This window comes from Arvicola amphibius, chromosome 7, assembly GCF_903992535.2.
Source record: "Arvicola amphibius chromosome 7, mArvAmp1.2, whole genome shotgun sequence".
In the NCBI taxonomy this organism is placed as follows: domain Eukaryota; kingdom Metazoa; phylum Chordata; class Mammalia; order Rodentia; family Cricetidae; genus Arvicola; species Arvicola amphibius.
Genome location: NC_052053.1, coordinates 68,141,374 through 68,163,733, shown reverse-complemented (window position 1 = coordinate 68,163,733; position 22,360 = coordinate 68,141,374). Strand labels below are relative to the sequence as shown.

Sequence of the window (22,360 nt, the reverse complement as noted above, 5' to 3'; positions counted from 1 at the left end):
AAGTCATTTATGAGCTAGGTAGATAAATTCTAGGATGAGGGTGGTCTATATTTCTACTATGCACTTGAGGACTTCAAGTATTATCATTTAAGAAGAAACTTGAAGCCTGGGGAACTTTTTAGCCAGCACAATGGTAGGAGTGTAAGCCTCGTGTCTTCCCAAGTCATGAGGCAGACCATGACCCCTCAGGGTAGCCTTTCGTCTGGATTGCCCAGTGCCAGCCTAGAAGTGCTTTGAAGATGGTGGGAAGACAAAGCAGGCACCATGGAGACACTCATCATGTGCACTGCAGTACAGAGGAATGGCACAAGGTATCCTGGGAAAACAACCGGCAGTAGCCAGGCTAGTTTGTTTACCCAGCAAAGAGCAGGGTGAGGCCTCCCTCTTCAGAACTAAGCAATCTTTCTGCTCCTCACAGCTCTGAAATCTGGCTTTTCTCTTCACTTTGTGCCAGGGTCTGCCCCTCAGAGGGATAAACAGCTTGTGCATAAACTATAAACTGGCAGGTGGCCCCAGGGTTGGCTCCCCACACTCAGCCCCGAGGCCACCACAGCTAGTTCCCTTGTTCCTACCATGAGCTATGAAGATGAGAGGGCACTGGCCAGAGAAGTCTATAGCTTCCTTCTCTCAAACTTTACCTGGATTTTCTTAGACCTTGTGAGCTCATCACTGAGAGCAGTCTCCTATTTCATAAAGCCCTCTCCATGTTTAGAGGTTGGAAGCCAGGCACCCACATCTTCCATACCCTACCCCCAGGAGGGTACCAGTAAACAGGTGTCAACTACTATAGGACTCCAGCAATGTTTGAGGGCCAACTCACCCACTGCACTGAGGTCAGGACCATCTGACCTCAAAGATCCCACATTAATATGGCCCAACACCCACGTCATGCCCCACCTCTCCCTGTGCCCCAACTATAAGCAGAAAAAAGGAACATCACCCAAAGAACAGGGAGGCCAAAACGTTTAAGTTATTAAATCAAATATACAGAGTGATTCATTTAATATGTACATATTTACAGAAATGCACTTTCACAAGGAGGGTGGCCAGGGCCGGCAGGTGGGCAGTGGCCTGGTGCCCACGGCAAACGCTGACAGCTGGGAGGGGGTCTGTGTGAAGGCACTTGTCACAAGCTTCAATACTGCCGCCATCCCGGGAGGGAGACCGAGCAGTTGGGAAGGGCACTTCTGAAAGCACAGTTGGAGATCTCTGGAGAGTTCTGGGCAGGAGGAAGCAAGGACGGCAGGCTGGAGGGGCTAGCCAAGGCATGGGCCAGGTTTGCTTGCCAGCCTTAGGCCACGCCAGTGACCTCCAACCCTGCTGACGAAACCACAGGCGCCACCAACAGCTATGGTAACCAGCATCACACGGGCCACCACAGGTCCCACTGACAGCTACAGGTCAGCCCAGTAGCCACTGACAGCCACGAGTGTCACGACCACAAGCCAATGGCCACAGATGTTTCTAACAGCCACAGGTCCCACTGACATCCATAGGCCAGGCCAATTGCCACGGGTACCACTGACAGCCACAGGTCCCACTGAGAGCTACAGCTAAGACAACAGCCACAGTCCCGCCGACAGCCTCAGGCCATACTGTCAGCCACAGGTCCCACCGAGAGCCATGGGTCACACTGAAAGCCACAGATCTCACTGAGAGCCACAGCCCAGCCCACAGATCTTGTGGGCTTTTGGGCCTCAAGCCAGAGAGAAACCCAAATGAGGAATAAAAGAGAAGATTCTGTAAACAGCAACAGCCTGTGGTAACAAACATTATACGATTTGGTGAGAACACAAACACGCCCTGCTCTCCTGCCACAGTGCGTGCGGACACGGAAACGTTACAAAAATAGCGATGATCCGAGAATACTCCGTTGTTTCTGCCTGACAGCCATTGAATAATTTATACAAGGTTAAAGAAACGTAAAAAATAAACATTTGTTTTTTGTTTTTGGTTTTGTTTTTTACACAAAATAAAGAAACTATGCACACGGCCTTGGCCTCCTATGGTCCGGCAGGCGTCGTGGTGCCGGCAAGGGTTCTGGGTGCCAGCCTGGCAGCTGGCCTACTCCCTGCCAGCACAGTGCACATCCTTGGTGCTTCTGACTGCACGGTTGTCCACTTTGGGCCCTGGAGCCCAGCAGGCTGGCCTTCCCAGGGAGCAGCTGGGGTCTTTGGTGAATTTGTGTGAGAGGAACTTCTCTGCCTCCGGAGAGTCCCCATCTCCACGGCCCAACTCTTCATCCTCCTCGTCCTCTCCAACAGCCCCGTGGCCAGCTGGCCCGGGCAGTGCCTCGCCTGCCCTGCGGGGTGGCGGTGTGAAGTTCTTGCACTGATAGAGTACGTCCTTGTGGCCCCCAGTGCCCAGACCACTGCTGCCTGGCCGCTCAATGGGGTTGCGGATGGGATTGAGCGGGGCCCACTGGTTGTTGGCACTCTCATCCCGTGGTAGCCGGCTCCTCTCACGCTCTTTCCTGCGCTTTCGTGTCCACCACACGCAGATAACAACACAGGCAAGCCACAGCACACTGAACACACTGCACAGAACAGGTACCAACAGACCTAGGTGGAAGGAGAGGCAGTAAGCACCCCAGTGTCCCTACAGTTTGGTTTCTAGAATGGAGCTGGATGGCAGCAGGTACCTCATCCCTCTGAGAAGTGTCTACCTGGCATATTCCCACTGGCCTGGAGTCTGGGAGTCCCCACTTCCCGGGCTCACCTGTGGAAGAGCCTCCCAAAACAACTGTTTCCACTTTGACCTCGGTGACAGCCAGCAGCAGCGAGCTGTTCCCTCGCTGAGTGATGGCAGCCACGATGGCATGGGCTGTGCTCTGGATCAGGCTGCTGTCAGGCAGGTCCCTTGCAGGGCTGAAAGACTGTAGCAGAGAATAACACTGGGGATAAGCCCAAAGGTATTCTCCCAGGCCCTGCCATGGCCACTGCCCAAACCCTGACCAGTTCCCAGCCAGATGCACAGAGGGCTGCCATAGGGAGGACTGAATCTGGCAAGGACCTCAGAGTCTGGAGACCAAGAAATGGGACATGCACTGAGGTCGGATCTTGACGCAGGATGCACCCACCAGACATATTTAGGGAGTGGCCCAACCCTTTCTGTCAAACGCCTGTGTCCTGCATGGGGACAGCTGACCTTACTCCGGTCATTCAGCTCCCAGATCTGCATGCTACTAAGAGCTACAACAACAAAGCGGGCCCCACACCTCTATCTCTACCTGTGTGCTGCACACCCACCCTGGTACCAACCTGTACCCAAGGCATTTCTTTCCTCCTCTCTCCCTGAATACTGTGCCCCTTCATCAGCACACGCCACAAGGCGACTCTGATCTCCTGCCTCACCCTCCCCATGGCTAACAAGCACCCCTGCCATCTCAAGACTGCTTCTTTCAGGGATAGCTCCAGAGCATCTTCTGCAGCCTCCTTCTACAAACCAGGGATCCTACCCGAGAGCCGATGTCGCCAGCTTCGGAAGCCAGGCAAAATGAACTCTGGAGGTCACCGATCATGCCACTTCTGAAACTATTTCTCACTTGTCTAGTGCTCATCTTGTCATTTCTGCCTCTGCCTCTGCCCTGGGTCTGTCAAGGCCTCTGTCCAACCCTGCCTTCCATACCACAAAGTCTGCACTGCCTCACCTAGACAAACTCCCTGTGGGCCCCACTGGGCTCTAGAGCATTTCTCCTAAGAGAATCCCATCTCACATTCCTGATGCCTTTCCTTCAAGCAGCTGAGCCCGTGGACCATCCGACCACAAACCACCTCTACACCCTGGTGCTCTTCTCTCCTATAGCTCTGGCCCTGCCCTTCTGCTGCTGTCCAAGTAGATGCACTTTCCTACCCGGCCCCACTCAGCTGCAGAGGCGCCCAGGGGGATGCCAGATCTGGGTCCTCCCTCAGATCCCCTGCTCCTTGTCTCCATTCTGCCACGTAAACGCCTCTTCTCCTCACGCTTGCCACTGTCCCACAAAACGCCAGAGTGTCACAGCCACTGAGGGTTTAGAGGCCTGCTCAGGACAGGTCTCCAGACACTCACCACAGCCACCTCCACAGCACTGGCCCCTGAGGACGCACGGTCACAGAGCAGCAGCAGGAGGCGGTCGCGTGCCACCGCCCTCGTGGCAGGCAGGGCTCGGATTCCAGAGCAGATGGCGCCCACGGTGGTGCCCTGGGAAGACAAGCAATAGGTTAGCAGAGCCCAGGGCCAAGATCTGAGGTCACTCATCTCTCTGCTGGTGGAGGCTCCCCACCCCAGTCTTCTCTGTAGGTAGTGGTAGATACTTAGGGGAAAAGCAGGGGTTGACAGGATGGGCATCATGAGTTCTGAACTTATGGGAGCTAAGCTATGACAAGGCAATCACTCTCCAGGTGAGTTCTGGAATCCTGGGTCCCCCAGCGCCACTTACCTTAGGTACTTGGTCATGGTTAAAGTGCAGTGTGAGGCGCGCACAATTGTTGTCCAGATGGGTGGTCCGTGGCAGGCAGGGGGTGCTGGGTAGCGGGGGTTCCTCAGCTGCACACTCCCCCCAGTTCTCACAGGGTGGCTGCAAACACTGACCCAGGGTCTTCTCCTGGCACTGCTGCCCTGGTGGGCACTGGGCACTCAGAGCATTGGGCTGGCCAGACAGCAGACAAGGTTTCCATCCACACCACACCTGGGAAAGACACACGGGAACGTGGAACCACAGGCAGGTACAGGCAGCTCATGAAGGTAAGATATGGTTGAGTCAGTGCGTCTCCAGTGTCTCCACCACTCAGGGGCCCTAGGGAGGCAGACAAAACTCCACTCCAGAAATGACTTTCTGTCTAAGCAGAAAGAGCTAAGCAGAGCCTGGTATGGGCCTCAACTTCCCTAAGTGTACAGAGAGAGAAGTGAGCCCAAGATGCCCCCCCGCCCCAGTTTATCCCCCTAGGATGCCCCTTATCTGCCTATACTCCCACTCCTGCCCCCGCCTCTTGGTAGGTCAGAGAGCGAGTGGGTGAGGGGCTGGCCCACCTTGCTACAGTCCCGGTGGCCGTCCAGGCAGCGGCAGCTGTTGCAGTCTTCTGTCCAGGAACTGCCATGTGGGAAGGGCATGCCCCGGGACCAGCAGGGCCTCCTGACTACGACCACTGTGGTGAGAAGGAGGAGGCTCGACAGAGTATCCGAGCACTGGAGAAAGGACCTGGTACATGCCCTGACCACCACAGTGACAGCCGGCCTACCTTCCTGGCATCTAGGGCCAGAACGACCTGGTGGGCAGTTGCAGCGGTACCCGTTGATCTCATCCACACACGTGGCTCCGTAAGCACAGGGCGAGGACTGGCACTCGTCAATGTCTGCAGGGAAAGTGGCTATGTGTTTCCTAAGGCAGGCTAGCACCCCACACAGGGACCAGGATGTGGGAGCCTCAGGCCACCTGACCCACAGCTCGTCATTGTCACTCTGCCAGTCTGACGCCTTCTAACCGGCAGGCCCTTACCCTCCTCCATCTGCCTCTGTGCTCTACTCTGAGAGGTGGCCACACCCACAGAAAATCCTCACAGTCAAGAGTGAGCACGAACATTCTAGCCTGTAGTAGCCCATACTCCTCCTCCCAAGGTATAATCAGCTCTTCAGGGAGGAACTAGGAACCCACAGGACAGGGCCGTGGCCGCGTAGTCTATCAGGGTAAGGATGTTCATGTCTCCCAGCTCTTGATACTGAGGTTGGCTGGAGGGGCCCCAGGATAGATCCCCCCAGCTCACTCCTTCTATCCACCTAGACTGCTTACTGATACGGCAGTCGGGGCCCGCAAAGCCAGGTGCACACTCGCAGCGGAACCAGTTGACACCATCAACACAGATGCCTCCGTTGTAGCTGCAGGGGAGAGAGTGGTCATAAGGGGGATCCCCATAATTGGGCCCTGCACCCCTCCCCCACCAGCCTCCAGGCTGCTACTCACCAGGGCAGAGGGTTGCAGTCATTGGTGTCTGCATTTGAGAGGAAAGACAGTGTGGTTAGTTCAGCACACATTTGCCCAGTACACATCTGCAGCAGATCAGTGTGCCTGAGGCTCATGGATAGACACTACCCTGTCCATGCCAGCTTGGCAAAGCCAGCAGAGAAGTGCCAACAAGCCCCGGGCAAGCCACCAGGAGAGGGCCCTATAGTTGGAATGGGATCTATTTCTCAGCATAAGCCTCATGCTGCACAGTGGCAGATCGGGGGAGGTATATGGACATTGAAGATCTGGGGTAGGAGCTGACTTAAGAATGGTAGAACAGGTCTCAGAGTGTGAATGGGTGAGGTGGACAGGTGGAGGGGTATGTCTTCCAGGCAGTTGTAAGAAGGGATGAGGAGCTGGGGGAAGCTAAGCAGGACCCACTGGCCTCCCCCACCTGAAACCCCTCCAGCTCACTGTGTGTGCAGGTGCGGCCCTCCCAGCCATCCCGGCAAATACAGGAGAAAGAGTCTCCACTGCCCACACAGGTGCCTCCATTCACACAGGGATTGGGCAAACAACTGCTGTTCTTGGCTGCAGGGAGGGAGAAAGGGCTTCTTGTGATGCCTGGGCGGACCCCAAGACAGGTGAGACAGGCAGCCTGGGGCCCCCCAGGTCATGCCAGGCTGGGCAGGAACCTCACCGATGGTGCAGGTGCTCCCCTTCCAGCCTGGAGGGCAGGCGCAACGGAAGGTGTCACCACTGTCATAACACGTGCCGCCGTTGCTGCAAGTGTAGGCGTCGCACTGGAACTCGCCTGCAAGCGCATGGCCGCTCAGTGGGCAGGTCACACTGAACACAGCAGGGTCCCGGCAGACAGCCCCCTCCACTCATTTGCAGGGACCCAGGCACTCACGGGAGTGGCAGGTCTTGCCCTTCCAGCCATCGTCACAGGCGCAGTAGAAGTCATTGACCAGGTCATAGCAGCGGCCGCGGCTGTGGCAGGGGTCGGGAAGGCAGTCGTTGGGATCTGGGGGGAGGACGCCGGTCAGCAGGGGTCACCGGCGCTGGGGAGGGCTTCACGGAGAAGAGCAAGAGCTGGGCCCAAGCACGTGGGAGCCTGGGATTCCACCCCATGACTTCAGGCCCATGCATACAATGCTGAGTAGGTCATAGGGGTGGAGCCAGGCCTTAGCCAGTGGGGCAGTCCGGGGAAGGCAGGCGTGCAGGAGTGCACACTCACTGATGTCACAGAGTTCGCCTTCCCAGCCACTGGGGCAGAAGCAGCGGAAGGAGTCCACTTCATCAATGCACGTGCCCCCATTGCGGCAGGGCTGGCCCATGCAGTCGTCAATGTCTGTGGGAGAGGATGGTGAGCTGTCCCCGTGGCTGGCCAGCTTGCCCCACCCCACCGACTCTGCATACCACTCACTCTCATGGCAGTAGGTGCCTGTGAAGCCGCTGTCACAGATGCAAGAGAAGTTTCCCCCGGGCAGGCTGACACAGTGCCCGTGAGGGCCGCAGATGCCAGAGGGCGCCACACCATGTGCCCTGGACCCTACCTCGAACCCGCAGCCATCAATCACTGTGGGAAGGAGATGGGCAGGGATCAGATCCAGCTCCGTCTGGGTTCCCACCCTGCCTGGGGCTGCGTCCCACACCTCTGCATGCCCCGCCAGGGCATGTCTCCCTGGGCACCGAGCAGTTCTTCCCACCAAAGTCTTCTGGGCAGGCACAGTAGTAGTCACCCTCGAGGTTGTAGCAGCGAGCACCATTGAGGCAGGGGCTTGGCTCGCAGAGATCCACATCCGCCTGGAGATAAAGGAGGGTGTCCAACTGTCAGAGTCCAGCTCTAGACGGAAGCACTTTTCAGTGTGGACAACCAGGCCTCAGCCTCACCCCAGACGGTGCCAGGCCGAGCTTGAAGTTCCCGCCCACCCGAGAACAGTCAAACACCATCAGCTGGACGGAAACACCTGTGGGCCTCCAGCCCCCTCCTGCCGCCCTTGCCTCCACAGCAGCCAAGCTTCCTCTGCCTCCCACAGGCAGCATCCGGCCTTGGCTCCTCCTGCTGGCAGGAAGACCAGCTTCTGACCCCCATGTTGCCAGGCTGCCCTCAGAGCCAAGAGAGGTCCTTCCCACAGCCGGCACCACCACGCTCCCTGGACATGAAGCCAGGCCACTGCCACGGGCCCCTAAGAAGTCCACTGAGAAGGACTTCTTTTCACAAAGGTCAGAGCGAAACCATGTATAGCTCAGGACAAGAGAGACCACCCAATAGGAGAAAGGCACCCAGTCCTTCCTAGGCACCCACCCTTGACCATGAGGACTCCACATAATCAAATCCTTGATTCTACCTTTGGGGACCTTCTTTCAGGCCACTTCCTTGTGTCGCCCCATGAGACCATGACAAAGGACGAGTCTGACTTTGGTGATGCTACGAGCCCCATCCCAGCCTGGCTTCTGGAGGACGGCGTGGGCGACACTCCCTGCACACCATGAGGTAGCTCCCACCAAAGCCCCTCTAGGCCACTACCTCACAGAACGGCCCAGAGAGGCCCCGTGGGCAGTGACAGCGGAAGCCATCCACCAGGTCCTCGCAGATGCCACCCCGACGGCAGGGGCTGCTGGCACACGTGCCGTACTCTAGTTCGCAGTGCCGGCCTCCGAAGCCCCGTGGGCATACACACTGGTACCCATTCACCAGGTCCTAGGTGCGTGGACAGAACAGTGGGCGGCTGAGCTTCATGCGTCCCCACCCTGCCCCCCCCCAGCCACATTCCGCTCTTCCCAGTCTCGGTAGGGCATATGGCAGCCTCCTTACCTTGCAGGTGCCACCGTGCTGACACTGCCCGTGACAATCGTTGATGTCTAGGGACAGAAAGGCACGTGGCAGGGTCAGAGGGGCCCTCGGTGTGCCCCAGCCCCACCCACTGTGCCACCCACCCATACTGACTGATGTGGCAGTTGATGCCCTTCCAGCCCGGGAGGCAATCACAGTAATAGCCGCCAATCAGGTTTTTGCAAGAAAAAGCATTAAGGCACGGCTTCCCTTCACACTCATTGGCGTCTGTGAATGAGACAAGGGGAGCTGTGGGGCTCAGGCCCCACTTACCCACTGTGCCCTGCACCTGGCACCCGCAGCCCTAGCAGTACCAGCAGCAGCCGCCGCATGCACAGCACACAGTTCATGCATAGATGGCCCCCAGGGAGCCCTTACCCAGCTGGCAAGTAGCCCCCACCCACTGCTCTGGGCAGATGCACTCAAAGCCGTCCACCTGATCCACACAGGTGCCGCCTGCTGCACATGGATTAGAGGCACACTCATCAATGTCTGTAGGGGTAAAGACAGGGAGAGAGAGAGATGAAGGGGTGTGGCCAGCAAGTGGGAGGGCGTAGTGAATGGGTATAGAATGGGCAGTGAATGTGGGATCATGTCTAGTTAGTGTAGATACTGGACAGTGGGTGTGGGGTATGGTGGCCTGGCCAATGAGTAGGAGCATAGCCTGTGGGGGCTCAGCCCACAGTAGGGAAGCTTGGTCCCATGTAAAGGAGCAGGAACCTGTTGTTTGGCCAGTGTCCACAGTACAGTGGATTCAACCACTCCATCCCAACCCCTTGAGTGCTGCCCACTCTCTAAGTGGAGTCCCCAGACACTCACCAAGTGCACAGGTGGGTCCACTCCAGCCTGATGGACAGTGACATTCAAAGCCAGATGGCACTTCATGGCAAGAGCCCCCGTTGGCGCACGGGTTGGAGGCACAGGCGTGCTCAGCTGCAGAGTCAGAGTGTAAGTAGCGTGGTACCCATCACACCCAAGCCCACAAGACCCAGAGTTCACAGGGCACAGCCCGCTCAGCCAGGCTCCCTGAGGAGCAGCATTCCAACGTACCCCGCTCGCAGTTCTTGCCCAAGTAGCCGTCTGGGCAGGCGCAGAGGTATTGGTCAGGCTCAGCGTTGATACAGGTACCCCCATTGACACAGGGGTGGTGGCTGCCACAGTAGTTCAGGTCTGGGCACAAGGGGAGGGCTCTCAGGAATGGGCCCAGCTTCAGAGCTTAAGGCCTGGCCCTGCCCACTGCCCACCATCTACCTTTGTCACAGAGCAGGCCACCCCAGTTGGTCTCACAGTCACAGTGCCAGGGCTCCACACAGCTGCCATGCACGCAGCCAGGGTAGGGGACACACTCGTCACAGAACTTGCCCTGCCAGCCATAGCTGCACCTGGAGGACCGAGCAGTGAAGCTATCAGCTAGGCAGATGAGTACGCGGTTTGGGAGGCAAGCACAGAAGTGCAGGCCACCCCTGCTGGGCCTTGGCCTTACTGAACAGTCCTGAGCCAAGCAGGGGTTACGGCCCGCCGGCCAGCCTCACCGTCACGGGCATTCCCGGCCACTGGCCGAGACGGTCAGCCCAGCTGTCCCGTCATTCCTCCCCGAGCTATTCTAGGACTCAACCCTGGGCCAGGCCCCACAAGCAGGCGCCGGGAAGGAAGGCCCAGCTGGGGGAGGCCCAGGGATATAGTGCCAGGTCCTGCTCACTAGGTGCTGCTGGGGCCACAGCAGCAACCAGGGTCTGAGAAGGATGAGGTGACATCAGGAGAGGTCCTAGCGACCCTGGTCCAAGGGCTGTGTGACCTTAGTGATGCCCATATCCTCACTGGTACTCAAAGGCAGAGGTTTCTCTTATTCCCAGGAAAGTCCAACCCATGGGTTGCCTAGCCAGCCCTATGGCAGGGCCATACTGAGCAGGGTAGAGTCCAAAGTGTGGAGCTGAAGATCTCAGATGAGGCCAGAATCTTAAGACCTGACTCTGCCCACACTGTGGGTTAGGTTCCCTCTAGGGCAGGCCCTCAGGACGTAAGTAGGTGGCCAACACAGAGCCACGGGTGAGAGGATAGGGCTCCAGTAGGCTGCCCTCTGGGCCCTGGGCAAGACTCTGGGGGCTCCTTCCTTGAAGGCTAAGGTCCTGTGGGGCAGGAATGACGTGGAGGCCACGTCACTTCCACGCTGACACCCGCCACAGGAGCTATTTTTATAGAAGGAAAAACCACAGCCCTTCCTGAGCTGCCCTGGAGCCACGCACACAAGCAGTTATCAGCTCAGCTCACCCAGGCTCACATAGGGAAACTGAGGCTGGCTCCAGGATCCAGCCCAGAATGTCCAAGGCAGGTCCACTGTAGGCCACCCATCTCTACTTGGAATCTTCTCTCCAGGTGATAAGGTGGAGTTGGAAGGCAGGGTGGGGCTGTGACCAGCCTTGGGTCATCCACCAGGGAGCACCACAGCTAGTTCAGAGCCCAGACCCTGTGGAGTCCCAAGGGCGAGTTCTCCACCCTGGGCGGGCCATCCCACACCAGACCCCACCTTGTGGCTTTCCTGCCAGCAGTTCCAGGGCCTGGGGAGGGTGGCAGGAAAGCGCAGCCATCTCCGCAGTAGCATCCGGTTGGGGAGGGGTGTCCTCTGCTGAAACCTGAGCCCTGGACAGCAGGAGGCCATTTGGCCTCACCCTCTGGCCCAGGGAGAGGCGGGTGGCACTCATCTACTGCCCCCTACCCTGGCTTTCTATCCCAGTGTTCCTGTCTATGTGCTACCCACAGCCTTTCTGCATTGTAGGGAAATTGGCTTATCTTTCATGTCCTCCCACCCGGCACTGACCACACAGGGATGCTGGTACAGCCGTCGAGGTAATATAATACACCTTGGGCCAAGAAGTGGGTGTGGGGTTGAGGGCAGGCCCTTTGTCTACCACCAGCGGGCCACATCTGCCTAGAACTCATGCCCACCTCCAGCACACTGCTCAGAGACAGGCTGGAAAAGACTACACCAGGCAGAGAGCTATCCCTATGGACAATTTCTGCGGCCCATCCCACCCTACCTCCCTCCTAGGATGAAGTTCCTAGAGAGAGGTACCGGTCCATCCTGGGTGGGGTGCTCCGTACAGTGCCTCAGATGTTGCTAACACTGAAAGCACAGCACGCACAAGTGACACTGGGGGACACTCCATTGCACATCAATCTTTTGTCCCGGGACCAGCCTGGCTGCTGTTTGCATCACCACCCAAGACAACGCCACCACGCCCCTCCCCAGTCCATCTCGACTCCCACTCCCTGGTCATCTTGTCCAGACTAGACAGCATAGGCCTGCATACGTCCCTTAATTCCACATGCTTCACTGCCCTCATCTGAACAGCACATGACGAATACCCATCCCTCAGAGGTAGCCAGGGATGAGACCAGGACAGTAGGAGGGCCGGGCAGGCCTACTATCATGGCTCCACCAGCCTGAGAGCTCCTCATCGCCCCCTTTTCCTACATCCTACAATACCCTGGATCACCTCCCCAACTCAACACCTGAGAATGCCAACTTTTGCTTTACTCTCTGCCCTCTAATTTGACCTCCTCACCCTCACACTGCTTCACAAGCCTCAGAGGGCTTCTACTGTCAAGGCTGCAGGACCCCCTTATGGCCTTTCTTTGACTCTAAGTCCCTTGTCAGACCTCTTGCCAGTGCCCGTCTACGTTCCCAGCCTCTCCCCTCCACCTGACCACTGGGCTGCAAGTATAACCTAGAATCCACACGCTCCACTGCATTAAAGCCAGGTCTATCTAGAACACTTTTTTTTTTTTGATTGACAGCTCTGGCTGTCCTGGAACTTACTCTGTAGACCAGGCTGGCCTCAAACTCAAAGAGATCTACCTGTCTCTGACTCCTGAGAGCTGGGAATAAAGGGCCACCCTGCCCTGTCCAAAACACCCTGTTTTACACACACTGGGCTGCCTCCCCCACAGCCATCCCTACCTCAGCCACCACCTCAGTAGCTCAAGCTAGCAAGTTTCAGGTCCTCTGACCCCTCCACCAAATCCCAGCCCCTGAGCATGTCCACCCCGCTTGCCCAGCACTCTCCCGTTGTGGCCTCCCGTGCGTCTTCTTCCTCACTGGCACCTATGAGGTTCTCCCCACACGGTGGCTGTGTGGTCTCCTAAGCCTGCAGCCCTCCCTCTGCAGCGCTGTGTCAGTCTCTCTCACTGACATGCCACTGGGACTCCTCACACTCACACCACGTCCATCCACACATACACCTCTGCCTTCTGGTGGTGGGACCACCTGATCATCCTCTGTCCCCTTCTAGCTGCCCTATGGGGAAAATGTCACTCTACACACCACACGCTCAGGACAACACTGCCCCCTTCATGGCCACAAGCTCCGTAAGAGCAGGGTTCTAGTTCTGCTCCACAGTATCTGACTTCCTACACGAAGCACCATCCTCCATGGCCCGCTAATGCCTGTAGGATGCCCCAGCTGCTGCAGGCTCAACAGCAACTCAGGTAAAGAAGGGCAGGCGTGGTGCTCACCTGCACTCCCCAGGCACGGTGCATCCCCCGTGGAGCAAATTACACCCTTGTTTACACACGGCTGGAAGAGAGGGGCAGAGAGAGAGGCACAGCTGCAGCCAGTCATGCCCTGTGCATGCCCACTTCCACCCCACACGGGGTGACCCTCACCTTCTTTGCACTCCTTGCCCATCCAGCCATCCATGCAGGCCTTGTTTCCATACTGGTCGCAGGTGTAGTGGCCGAAGAAGTCGTTGCGGGGCCGGCAGAACTTGTTGCAGGTGGCGCTGTAGTAGTTTTCGTCACAGCGCACTCGGATCTGCAGCTCCAGATGGGCCACGTGGCCGCTGAAGTGCAGGCTCTTCCAACGGTCCTCAGGGTTGATCATGCCGGCGTGGGACACCCGCTCAATCAGCAGCTCCTCTTTGGGAGCAGCAGAGTCAGCCAGCAGCATCGGCTACCCGTCAGTCCCCAGGAACACAGCATAGGCCTACCAGGCAGCTTTAGGGGCAATGGGGCAGCCAGGCAGAGGAAGGCTGCCACCCCTGCAGGAGCCAGGAACAGAGGGCAGTGGAGACACTGTCCAGGCCCCCATGGGAAGGCTGGGCCAGAAGCTCTAACCAAGGGCTGGGGAAGCTAGCACTCCTGTTCTACCATCACAAAGGTAGGGTCAGAAGGGCTGCAAGCCCACTGAGCACCACACCAGTCATGGGTTACCATTCTCTCTTCCTTCCTGTACTGCATCCAGCTTCCAGAAACACCCTAGTGATCCATCTTAAGCAGGATTCTGGGACCCATTCACAGGTCCTGAACTGCCTCGCAGCTGGACCTCCCAATGCACTGAAGCACTGAGCAGGCTAGAAAGCACCTTCGCTGTTGCCTGGGATTTCTATGGCAGCTGCTCACACAGCGCTCCTGTTCCACTTTTCCCTGTTTCATTAGTACAGGTCCAGCTGGGCACTCATGCCTTAAGCGAGAGCTCTCCTAGTGGGCCCACTGCTCTATGCTTGTTATGGCCCCTGGTTGCCTTCCTTGGGCCTTGGCTGATCCTGAGCTCCTCATCTCCCTGTTCACATATCCTTGGCAACATCCCTGGTGGGCCTGGGTTTCATCCCGATCATCATGCATTGCTGTGGAAGGTCTCAAGGGGTACATTTGACCATAACTGCAGGTCCAAGCCATCAGTCACCCTGGGCCTCCACATTTGAGAATAGCCAGAGGCCCTTAGCCCCTCAAGCTGCCTGTTTCAACCTCCTTGTCTTGATACACACAGCATCCTCTTTGCTGGACTCAACTTTGGCCTTGCAGACTCTGTCTACATTGCAGCCTGAACAATCCATCCCCAGCAAGAGGACAGCATCCTCACTGGCCTCAAGGTCTGCTTGATCTGATCCCCTTGCCCCACAACTACAGGAACTCCACCCAGATCTTCAGATCCTGCCTCTGGGCCTTTGCAGTCTGTTTACTCTCTGCCTGAGATGCTTCCCTATCTGTCCACTGACAATCTCTACCTTATCACCGAGGTCTGAGATGACCCCCACCACACACCATCACGCGACAGTCAGTCGCCACAAAGGCAGAGAAGCATTTGAGGCTATCCCATTCCACTGCATCAACCAACATGGGCACCAAAAGAGTACACGTAAGATACCGGGAATAAAGGGACTGTACACACAGCTCTGCAAAGCTCCTTACACCAAAACCATTGTATGAGCCATTGCCTCCAACAGACAGAGAAGCATGGAGCTGGCCACAGGCACTCTGGCCCAGCGGACCAATTTCCTGGCATCTTGGGGAAAGTCTTGTTGACAGCTTCCCTCCACCAACCTACTCCCCCCAGTACAGGGCACACTCACCATCTGGAGTGGTGTCATTGTCCCAGTCCCAGGCCTCCACGATGAGGGTGAAAGAACGCTGCAGACATAAGGGTAACTGGTCAGGTGCCTGAGGCTCCTTCCCACCTGCTGCAGTTCTGGGGGCAGGGTGCACACCCCAGACCCATGAGGCTCTGGGCTGCTCAGGCCTAGCAGAGAGAGGGTCTTGTCCCATGGCTCTGTGGTTCCCTTCCATCCCTATCCCCGTCCACCAACGCTAGCTCATCTCCTCTACAGATCCCAGATATCCCAGCTCAAAGGCAGAAGAGTCTTCCTGGCTGCACCTCTCGGGAACCTTTGGCTCCTTGATCTTGGGCCCCCACAGCCCAGCTCAGCCAGACCTGTGCAAGCTCCTAAAGTCAGCAAAGGGTGAAGGGAGGGGCTCAAGCACCTGTGGGGAGAGCACTCCCATTGAGAATGCATCACTGAGGTCTACCCTGAGGTGGGAAATATGTGTATTACAAGCCCATTTGAGAGGACAGTATGCAACAGTCCTCTCACCAGGCACATGGAGGTGCTTACCCAAAGGCCCAACAACAAAATCAGCAGAGTGCATTCAGTGAGACCCATAACTATCACCCCAGGACAGAGATGAGGGGCTGTTCCTCGCTGTACAGGTGGGGGATACTGAGGCTCAAGAGATGCTGTGCTGGGTTCAGCCTCAGCCCCATAATCATGGCCAGCCCCACAATCTGTCCCTCCTGCCCCAGGCCACGATGATGAGTGCTGCTGTTAGCTGTCGCCTTGGCAACATAAGACCTGCCCCTGTGAGAGTGGCCTGAGCCCACCATGCCTTGTCCCTCGGGCAACCCTTCCTCTGCAGCCGGGCTACGCTGAAGAAATTCATGTTTTTCTGGATGGCCGAGAATCCCACTGGTCATTCCTTGGCTCCCAGACCCTCCCCTCAGACCCATTGGAGCCCCCCACCTAACCTGGTCTAGGCCCTAGGCTTTCTAGAACTCCCCATTCAGCCTACCAGACCCAGCCTACTGGACAGACAGGAGAACCTGTCCTGTTCCCTGTCTGCTGGAACCTCAACATGGGCACCCTTCTTTCCTATTCTGGCACCTCCTCTGAGCACCTGTCTAGACATAGGGCCCATGCCACTGTGAGCAAGGCCAAAATCAGAGTGCCAGTGGTCCCCCCTAGAAATCTCCTTGGTTCCGTGAAGCCACTACCAAGTTTTTCAATGTTATCCAGTAAGTTTCCCTTAACCCCCCTTCCCCATTCCCACTGTGATTCCCATCCTAACTGCTCTTTCCACTGGTCTCTCGGCAACCACAGGGCCTCCCAGTGCTACCCACAGAATCCTAAGAACCCCCCACGCGCTACTCTCCTCTGCCAGGATGCAGAGCCTTCTCCCTTCACTGCAGCACACAACCCTAACTGCCTGGAAACCCATCCTCAGGGCCGCCATTTATCCACGTCTAGCTCCCAGGCCTTCCCTACACCGTTCCTCCAGTTTCCTTTACCCACCTACTCATTCGAGTGCAGAGCACAGTGTAGACATTTCCTACAGACAGAGCCAGAGAACATAAGCGGCAGGCCAGATCATACAGCCCCAAGAGAAATACAACCCAAGGGAGGAAGCACAGCAAGGAAGAAGAATGAGGGCTAGAAAGGGGGCTAAATGGAGGGGAGGCAAGGCAGCGAGGAATGTGGAACAGGGAGGACCACAGCACAGGGCACCACAGACCCCACTGTGGAATCGTCACTGATTCCCTCAAAACAGGTGGCCAGTGAGATCGGAGGCTAACAGGTTTATTCTGTTCCTGGGTAGGAGCGAGGAGCTGATGGGCTGAGAGAGGGCGAGGCCAGGCTGGGCCTGAGATCACTGTCATCACGACTACAGGTCAAGCCCACCGACTAGAGGCTCTAGCCACAAGGCAGGCCGAAAAGCCTGGGTCTGGATTCCCTGCACACACCTGGGTTTCAGATGCACCAGGAGCACTCCCAGGAAACCCAGGCCAGCCACACAGGTAGGGTTACCACCACCTCAGCCTAAGCCCAGGGCTCCAGTTACCTGCTCCCGCAGGGACACAGCCGGCCCGCCACCCAAGAGGGCCCATCGCCCGCCAGCTGGGCTCCCTACACCTGCGTGGCAGGAAGTCATCCAGGGAGAACCTGAGCCAGCAGGCAGGCGGCACCTTTGGCTTCTCCCCACCTGCCACAGTGCCCCCCCCCAGCTCTTCCCTTCCCCCAGCCTGTAGCACCACATCCCTTGTTACAAACGGCAGTGTGCATCCCTGCCTGGGAAGTCAAACCCTGCGGTTGACAGAGGAACAACAGCGCCTGGGCTGGAAGCCTGTGGGAGCTTGGGGCCTCGGAGTGAGTGGGGGCTGGGAAAGCTGGGGGGCTATGGGAAAGACAGAGAGCCACCACCTGCCCAGGTTCTCTAGAAGCAGAGAGAAAATCCAGGCCCCTCCTTCTAGGCCGCTCCTCCTGGGCCACCTGCCATGCCCTTGATCACAATCCATCACAGTGGTCAAGCTCCAAGACTGCAAGCCCCTCACCTAGCCCTCAGACAGAGCTAAGGGGTCAGCAGAGAAACACAGGAAAGGTAGGCCCAAGACCAGCTGTGCCATACCCCATAGCAAGGTACAAGGCTTGTTCTACCCAGCATCCAAATTGGGCCAAATGACAGAAGCCCGAAGCACAGCCATATTTCCTAAAAACCAGAGCTTTTTTGGAGAGGCCTAGGCCTCTGTCACCATTGTCACCCAAGGAGTTGTGGGGAGGGGCAATCTCTTCCAGGTCTCAGGATCACAAGAAGAGACAGTAGGCTACCCCATGCCGAAGCTTCGACACCATCAGACCGCAGCCGAGGCGTTGCCACCAGTGCCCACCCGCCCACTGCTGGATGCCCCAGGCTCCACTGTGAAGAGGGAAAAGTCAGTGAGTCCACTCACTCCTCACAGTCATCTGGGATCGCAGCTAGCCCAGGGTCAGGATGGGGCGTGTGAACAGGGGCCAGTTCAAGCCTTTGGTCTGCTAATAACAATTCTTTCTGGTTGTTGGAATTAAAGTCCCTCATCTCCTCATGGCCAACTACCTCCAGCTCAAGCCCTTGCTGGGCTCCCCCAGGACCTCTCTCTGCCCCAGCCCACTTCTCATTCCATCCAGATAGCACAAGGACTCCTGAAAACCACAGTGCCTTTCCTGCCAACCCAGATGCACGGCATCCATCCTCCTCCACCCATCACACTATAGGCCTGTTTTCCAACCACTCCTGTGGGCCCAGGGCCAAAGGCCCCATCCACTTCCACATCTAAATCCTCCACTGGCCAAGTTAACTCTTTCTGCCTCCTGGGCCCCTCGTCGCTGGCTGAGAACCCTACCTCAGTGTGTACTATACAGCCTTGAACAAGACCCCCCCCCCAACCCACAAGGGGGAAGGTCGGGTATAGAACAAAGAACCACCTGCCTCTAGCTCCACTCAAGGAGGATTCTGGGTCTCATGGGAATGATATGGGAGGCGATGGACCTTAGAATGGGTATAATGAGAGGCCAGTGTCCATCCCAGCTCCAGAAGACATGGAAGGCAGCATGGACCTCTGGTATACAAGACACAGATTCCAGAACAGCCCTGTGTCCACACCTCAGTTCTGACTAGTCCCAAAACCTCCATGCCTCCATCCTCCTGGGGCAGCCCTCCTCTGATCACCTTGTCTTACCACCCTCAAGTGCACCATGGCCCTCACACATCTAGGATGTGTTTGGCCATGTGCTAGACAGCCAGTAGGGGGAGAGGAAGGACTTGGGCAGGACGGAGCCGCATTGGAAACTTCGGAAGAAAACAGGCTGGGCATCCTACAGCCTCGTCTAGCTTCAGGAGTCCCAGTCAAAAAGGCATCCCATCCATCTCAAGGGAGGGGAGCCAGGCTATAGAACTACTACCATCTCAGCACTTCTGAGCCACAGACCCCCACCTCATGTTCACGCATGACCCCCCAGATGGGCCATGGAGCCCACATTCTCCCATGCTGCCAGTCTTCCAGCTGGTAGATGTGACAGTGCATACATCACTGGTCTGCTGTCGAGGAAGCAGACTGGAACAGGTCACACCCCTGGGCTCAGAAGGCAAGGTGGTCAGGCAGAAGGCCTGAGCAGAGACGTCTCCTCTTCCGGCAGCCTTCACGAGCAGAGCCCCACCATACGGGCTAGCAACCACCTTGCTCCTCATCAGTCATCCTGGAAGGGCCATCCACCAGACCCCCCCCCCCAAAGAAAGCTCGCTATCCTCTCAGAACCTTCTATTGCCACCTGCTCAACCCACAGAGCCTAAGCGTGTGTGGTGAACACGGCCTCCCCGCTGCTAGGTATAGGCAGGCACCAGAGCCACTCCGGGGAAAACACATCTCCTGGGGCCATCTACAACATGCACAACCTGATGGGGGTTGCCGCACCTCTTCACACCTAAGAATCCACTCAAAGAGGCGCCACCGCAGGTATGCTCCGTTCATTACAGAGCCACGGTTACACCCAGGACAGAGGGGGACTTGTGAGACGCCGGTGCTTGCTCCGGTTCACCTTCCACACCGTCCCATCTTTCCACGAGGGCCTCCTGGCACCAAGGAACCCGGTTCCCAGCCGGCCCTTGCTGTTCCTGCGATCCAAATGCACCCTGGCTTACAGGACAGAGCTGAACTCGTGGCAAACCAAACAGCATGGCCTCGGGGCTGTTGCTGAAGAGCGGAAATACCAAGGAACTGGCATCACAGCACCACCTCCATGCCTGGCATCAGGTCATGCAGCGAGAGGGAAGAAGGGGAACCAGAACTGTCCCTCAAACACGGGATACCCTTTAACCCCAACCGTCCATCCAGGGTAGAAACCTGCCCACTCCTGGGGCATTTGAGGGAACCAGCTGGGGACAGAATGAAGGAAGTTAAAATATCCTCAACACCAGGTACCCAGACTCTAAAGGAGGCAAGGGCCTGTCCCATCCCGTACCACACCAACCGGCTGGACAGCAGGGCAAAGAGCCACAAGGGACACGCGTTGGCCCGCCACATTCCTCCAGGCCCTCCCTGCCCCCACACCCACTACTGCCAACTCGAGCAGAAAACACATCCTCAGGTAGCGATTTGGAGCCACGCTGGCTTGGGCCCAAGTGCAGATGACAGGCTGTCGGCCCTGCTCAGACCTGCCTGCTGTGCTGCTGTGGGGGTGAGGGGGGCAGGGCAATAGTAACTGCCTAGGGCCCCTCCCATGCCCGCCCGTGCCTTTTTGATTTCAGGGACACATTTCCTATCGCAAGCCCCCAGGGTCAAGGATACCTGACTAGGCATGGGAATGGAGGATACCCTGCATATGGAGCAGGAGCCCAGGAAAAAATAAAGATGGAGGCACACGCTGGGTGGCCTCGGATGAAAGGGATGTCCAGGGCTCAGAGAAGGGCAGAGCAAGGAAAACCCTGCCCACCCAATCTTGGCCATTCCTGGCCCCCAGCTCCAAGTCTCTTTCAGGACCACGTCACTAGGCAGACCCATTCCCATGGCTCTTGGAAGCTGGACACCCAGGAAAGCTCTTGGATCACTGCCTGATAGCCCACTCCATTCCCTAGTCACAGATCTGCAGCTCTACCCACGCCAGTTGTTCTTGACCTGGTTCTCCAAGCCATGTCCACATTCACCGCCCCTACCTAATTCCACACCTGCAGACAATCAGGTAAGGGTATGAGCTGGGACCAGAAAGTGAACAAAAGCAAGCACCATAAGGCTCCTGGCTCCCAGGCCTTTCTGCCACAGGCACGGGGCCTGTCTCCCCCTGTTGCTGGATCCCCATCACCCTTCTTCTTAGCATGCCCAGGCTTGGGTTCCTGCCTGACCTGGCCACCCCTAAGCTGAAACTAACAAGCAAAATAAAAGATCCACAAACCGAGGTGCCACAGAGGGTTACAACTGGGAGCCTAGTTAGTGTCTCTTCCCTTTGGAAGGGGTGGTCTTTCCATCTGTAGCAGCCTTTGCCAACACACACACATCAGGTCATCCTTGCACAGGTCCCAGGCGCCTGTCCGTGCCCCCGGGCATCCAGGAAACTGCAGGGCAGGAGCAGGCTGGCCGCGGGCCCGGACGGCTCCGCCAGGGCCTGCCCCAGACCAGCCCCAGCACGCGCAGCGCACATGCCTGCGCAGCCTGCCGGGCCGCAGGCGCCTCGCACCTCCCCACGCACAGACACGCGCAAGGCAACGTAGGCACACTCCGAAGACAGCCGAGCACGCAGACCCTGGCCACCCCGTCTCGCCGCGACCCCAAGTCCTTCGCCCCCACTCCCGGGTACCCCGCGCGCCCACGTGGCTAGGCGCGAACCTGTCCGCAATAGCACGCACCCCAGGCCCGCCCGTTGCGCGGCGCCCCCTGCCGGCCCCGCCCCGTCTGGGCGCGCGCCGCCCGCACCCGCGCGGCCGCAGGTGCTGAAGGGACCGCGGCGGGCGCCGAGGCGCGCAGGGAAGCTGAGTGCGGGGGAGGGGCGCACGTACCGGCCAGGCGAACTGAAAGGGAATGACGACGAGCCCCGGGTCCTGGTGGCCGCCGGTCCGAGACCGCGCCCGCGCTCGGTCCCCCGCAGCGCCCGCCGGCGGCAGGTAGAAGGAGTTGCCACCCAGCACGGGCGTGGCGCCGTAGCCGTAGCTGCAGGGCCCCGTGGGCGTCACCTTGGCCTGGTACTCCTTAAGGCACACGCGCACGTACGTGTCGCACTCGTCGCGGCCGCAGCCCCCCGCGCGCGTCGTCCGGCCGTCACCGTCACAGCAGGCGCCGCTCAGCAGCTCCCCGTTCACGTTCCGCAAAGCGCTCAGCTGCAGCTCGAAATAGCCCATGGGCCGCGCCGCCTAAAAATAAGGCAGCGGAGAGTGCAGGGAGGCACGGGCCGGGGTCGCCGAGCCTCCGCCCCGCCCCCACCCTCGCGCAGTTCCTAGGGATCCGGGCGGCCGCTTGCGCGTCGCCCGGCCCCGAGGAGCGGCCCGGTGCGCCCCGTCCGCGCCCGTCGCCGCCGCGCGCCCCGCTCACCTGCACGCACAGAAGAAGCAGTAGTAGCAGCCGCCCAGGCAGGCGCCCCCAGCCGCGTGCCCGCATCGCCGCCTCGACCCCGCCCGCGGCCCCGCCGCCGCCGCCGCCGCCGCCCGCGCCCGCTACGGCCGCCGCGCCGGCCTCCAGTGCCCGCCCGCCCTCCGAGCCCGGCGGCGCACAGGCGGCAGCGGCCGCACAGGCGGCGCGGGCGGGGTCGAGCAGTGCGCGC

The 22,360-nt window shown here is 58.3% G+C and overlaps 1 protein-coding gene across 2 annotated transcripts; it reads right to left on the bottom strand.

Annotated features, from left to right (window-relative positions):
* Positions 1-2,064: 2,064 nt before the first annotated feature.
* On the bottom strand, positions 2,065-22,197 carry Jag2 (jagged canonical Notch ligand 2). Of its 2 annotated transcripts, XM_038337279.1 has the most exons (26): positions 22,132-22,197; positions 21,603-21,953; positions 15,104-15,161; positions 13,419-13,670; positions 13,269-13,329; positions 10,008-10,138; positions 9,807-9,926; positions 9,576-9,689; positions 9,135-9,248; positions 8,871-8,984; positions 8,739-8,785; positions 8,451-8,624; positions 7,576-7,726; positions 7,347-7,499; positions 7,158-7,271; positions 6,831-6,944; positions 6,618-6,731; positions 6,392-6,508; positions 5,936-5,963; positions 5,765-5,850; positions 5,217-5,330; positions 5,008-5,123; positions 4,418-4,666; positions 4,048-4,179; positions 2,719-2,875; positions 2,065-2,561 (listed from the first exon to the last, which is right to left on the bottom strand). In XM_038337279.1, exons 1-26 carry the CDS (start codon positions 22,195-22,197, stop codon positions 2,065-2,067), a joined length of 3,744 nt encoding a protein of 1,247 aa, XP_038193207.1. The 2 variants fall into 2 exon arrangements, with proteins under 2 accessions (XP_038193207.1, XP_038193208.1); XM_038337280.1 differs by lacking the exon at positions 8,871-8,984.
* Between the last annotated feature and the right edge of the window lie 163 nt (positions 22,198-22,360).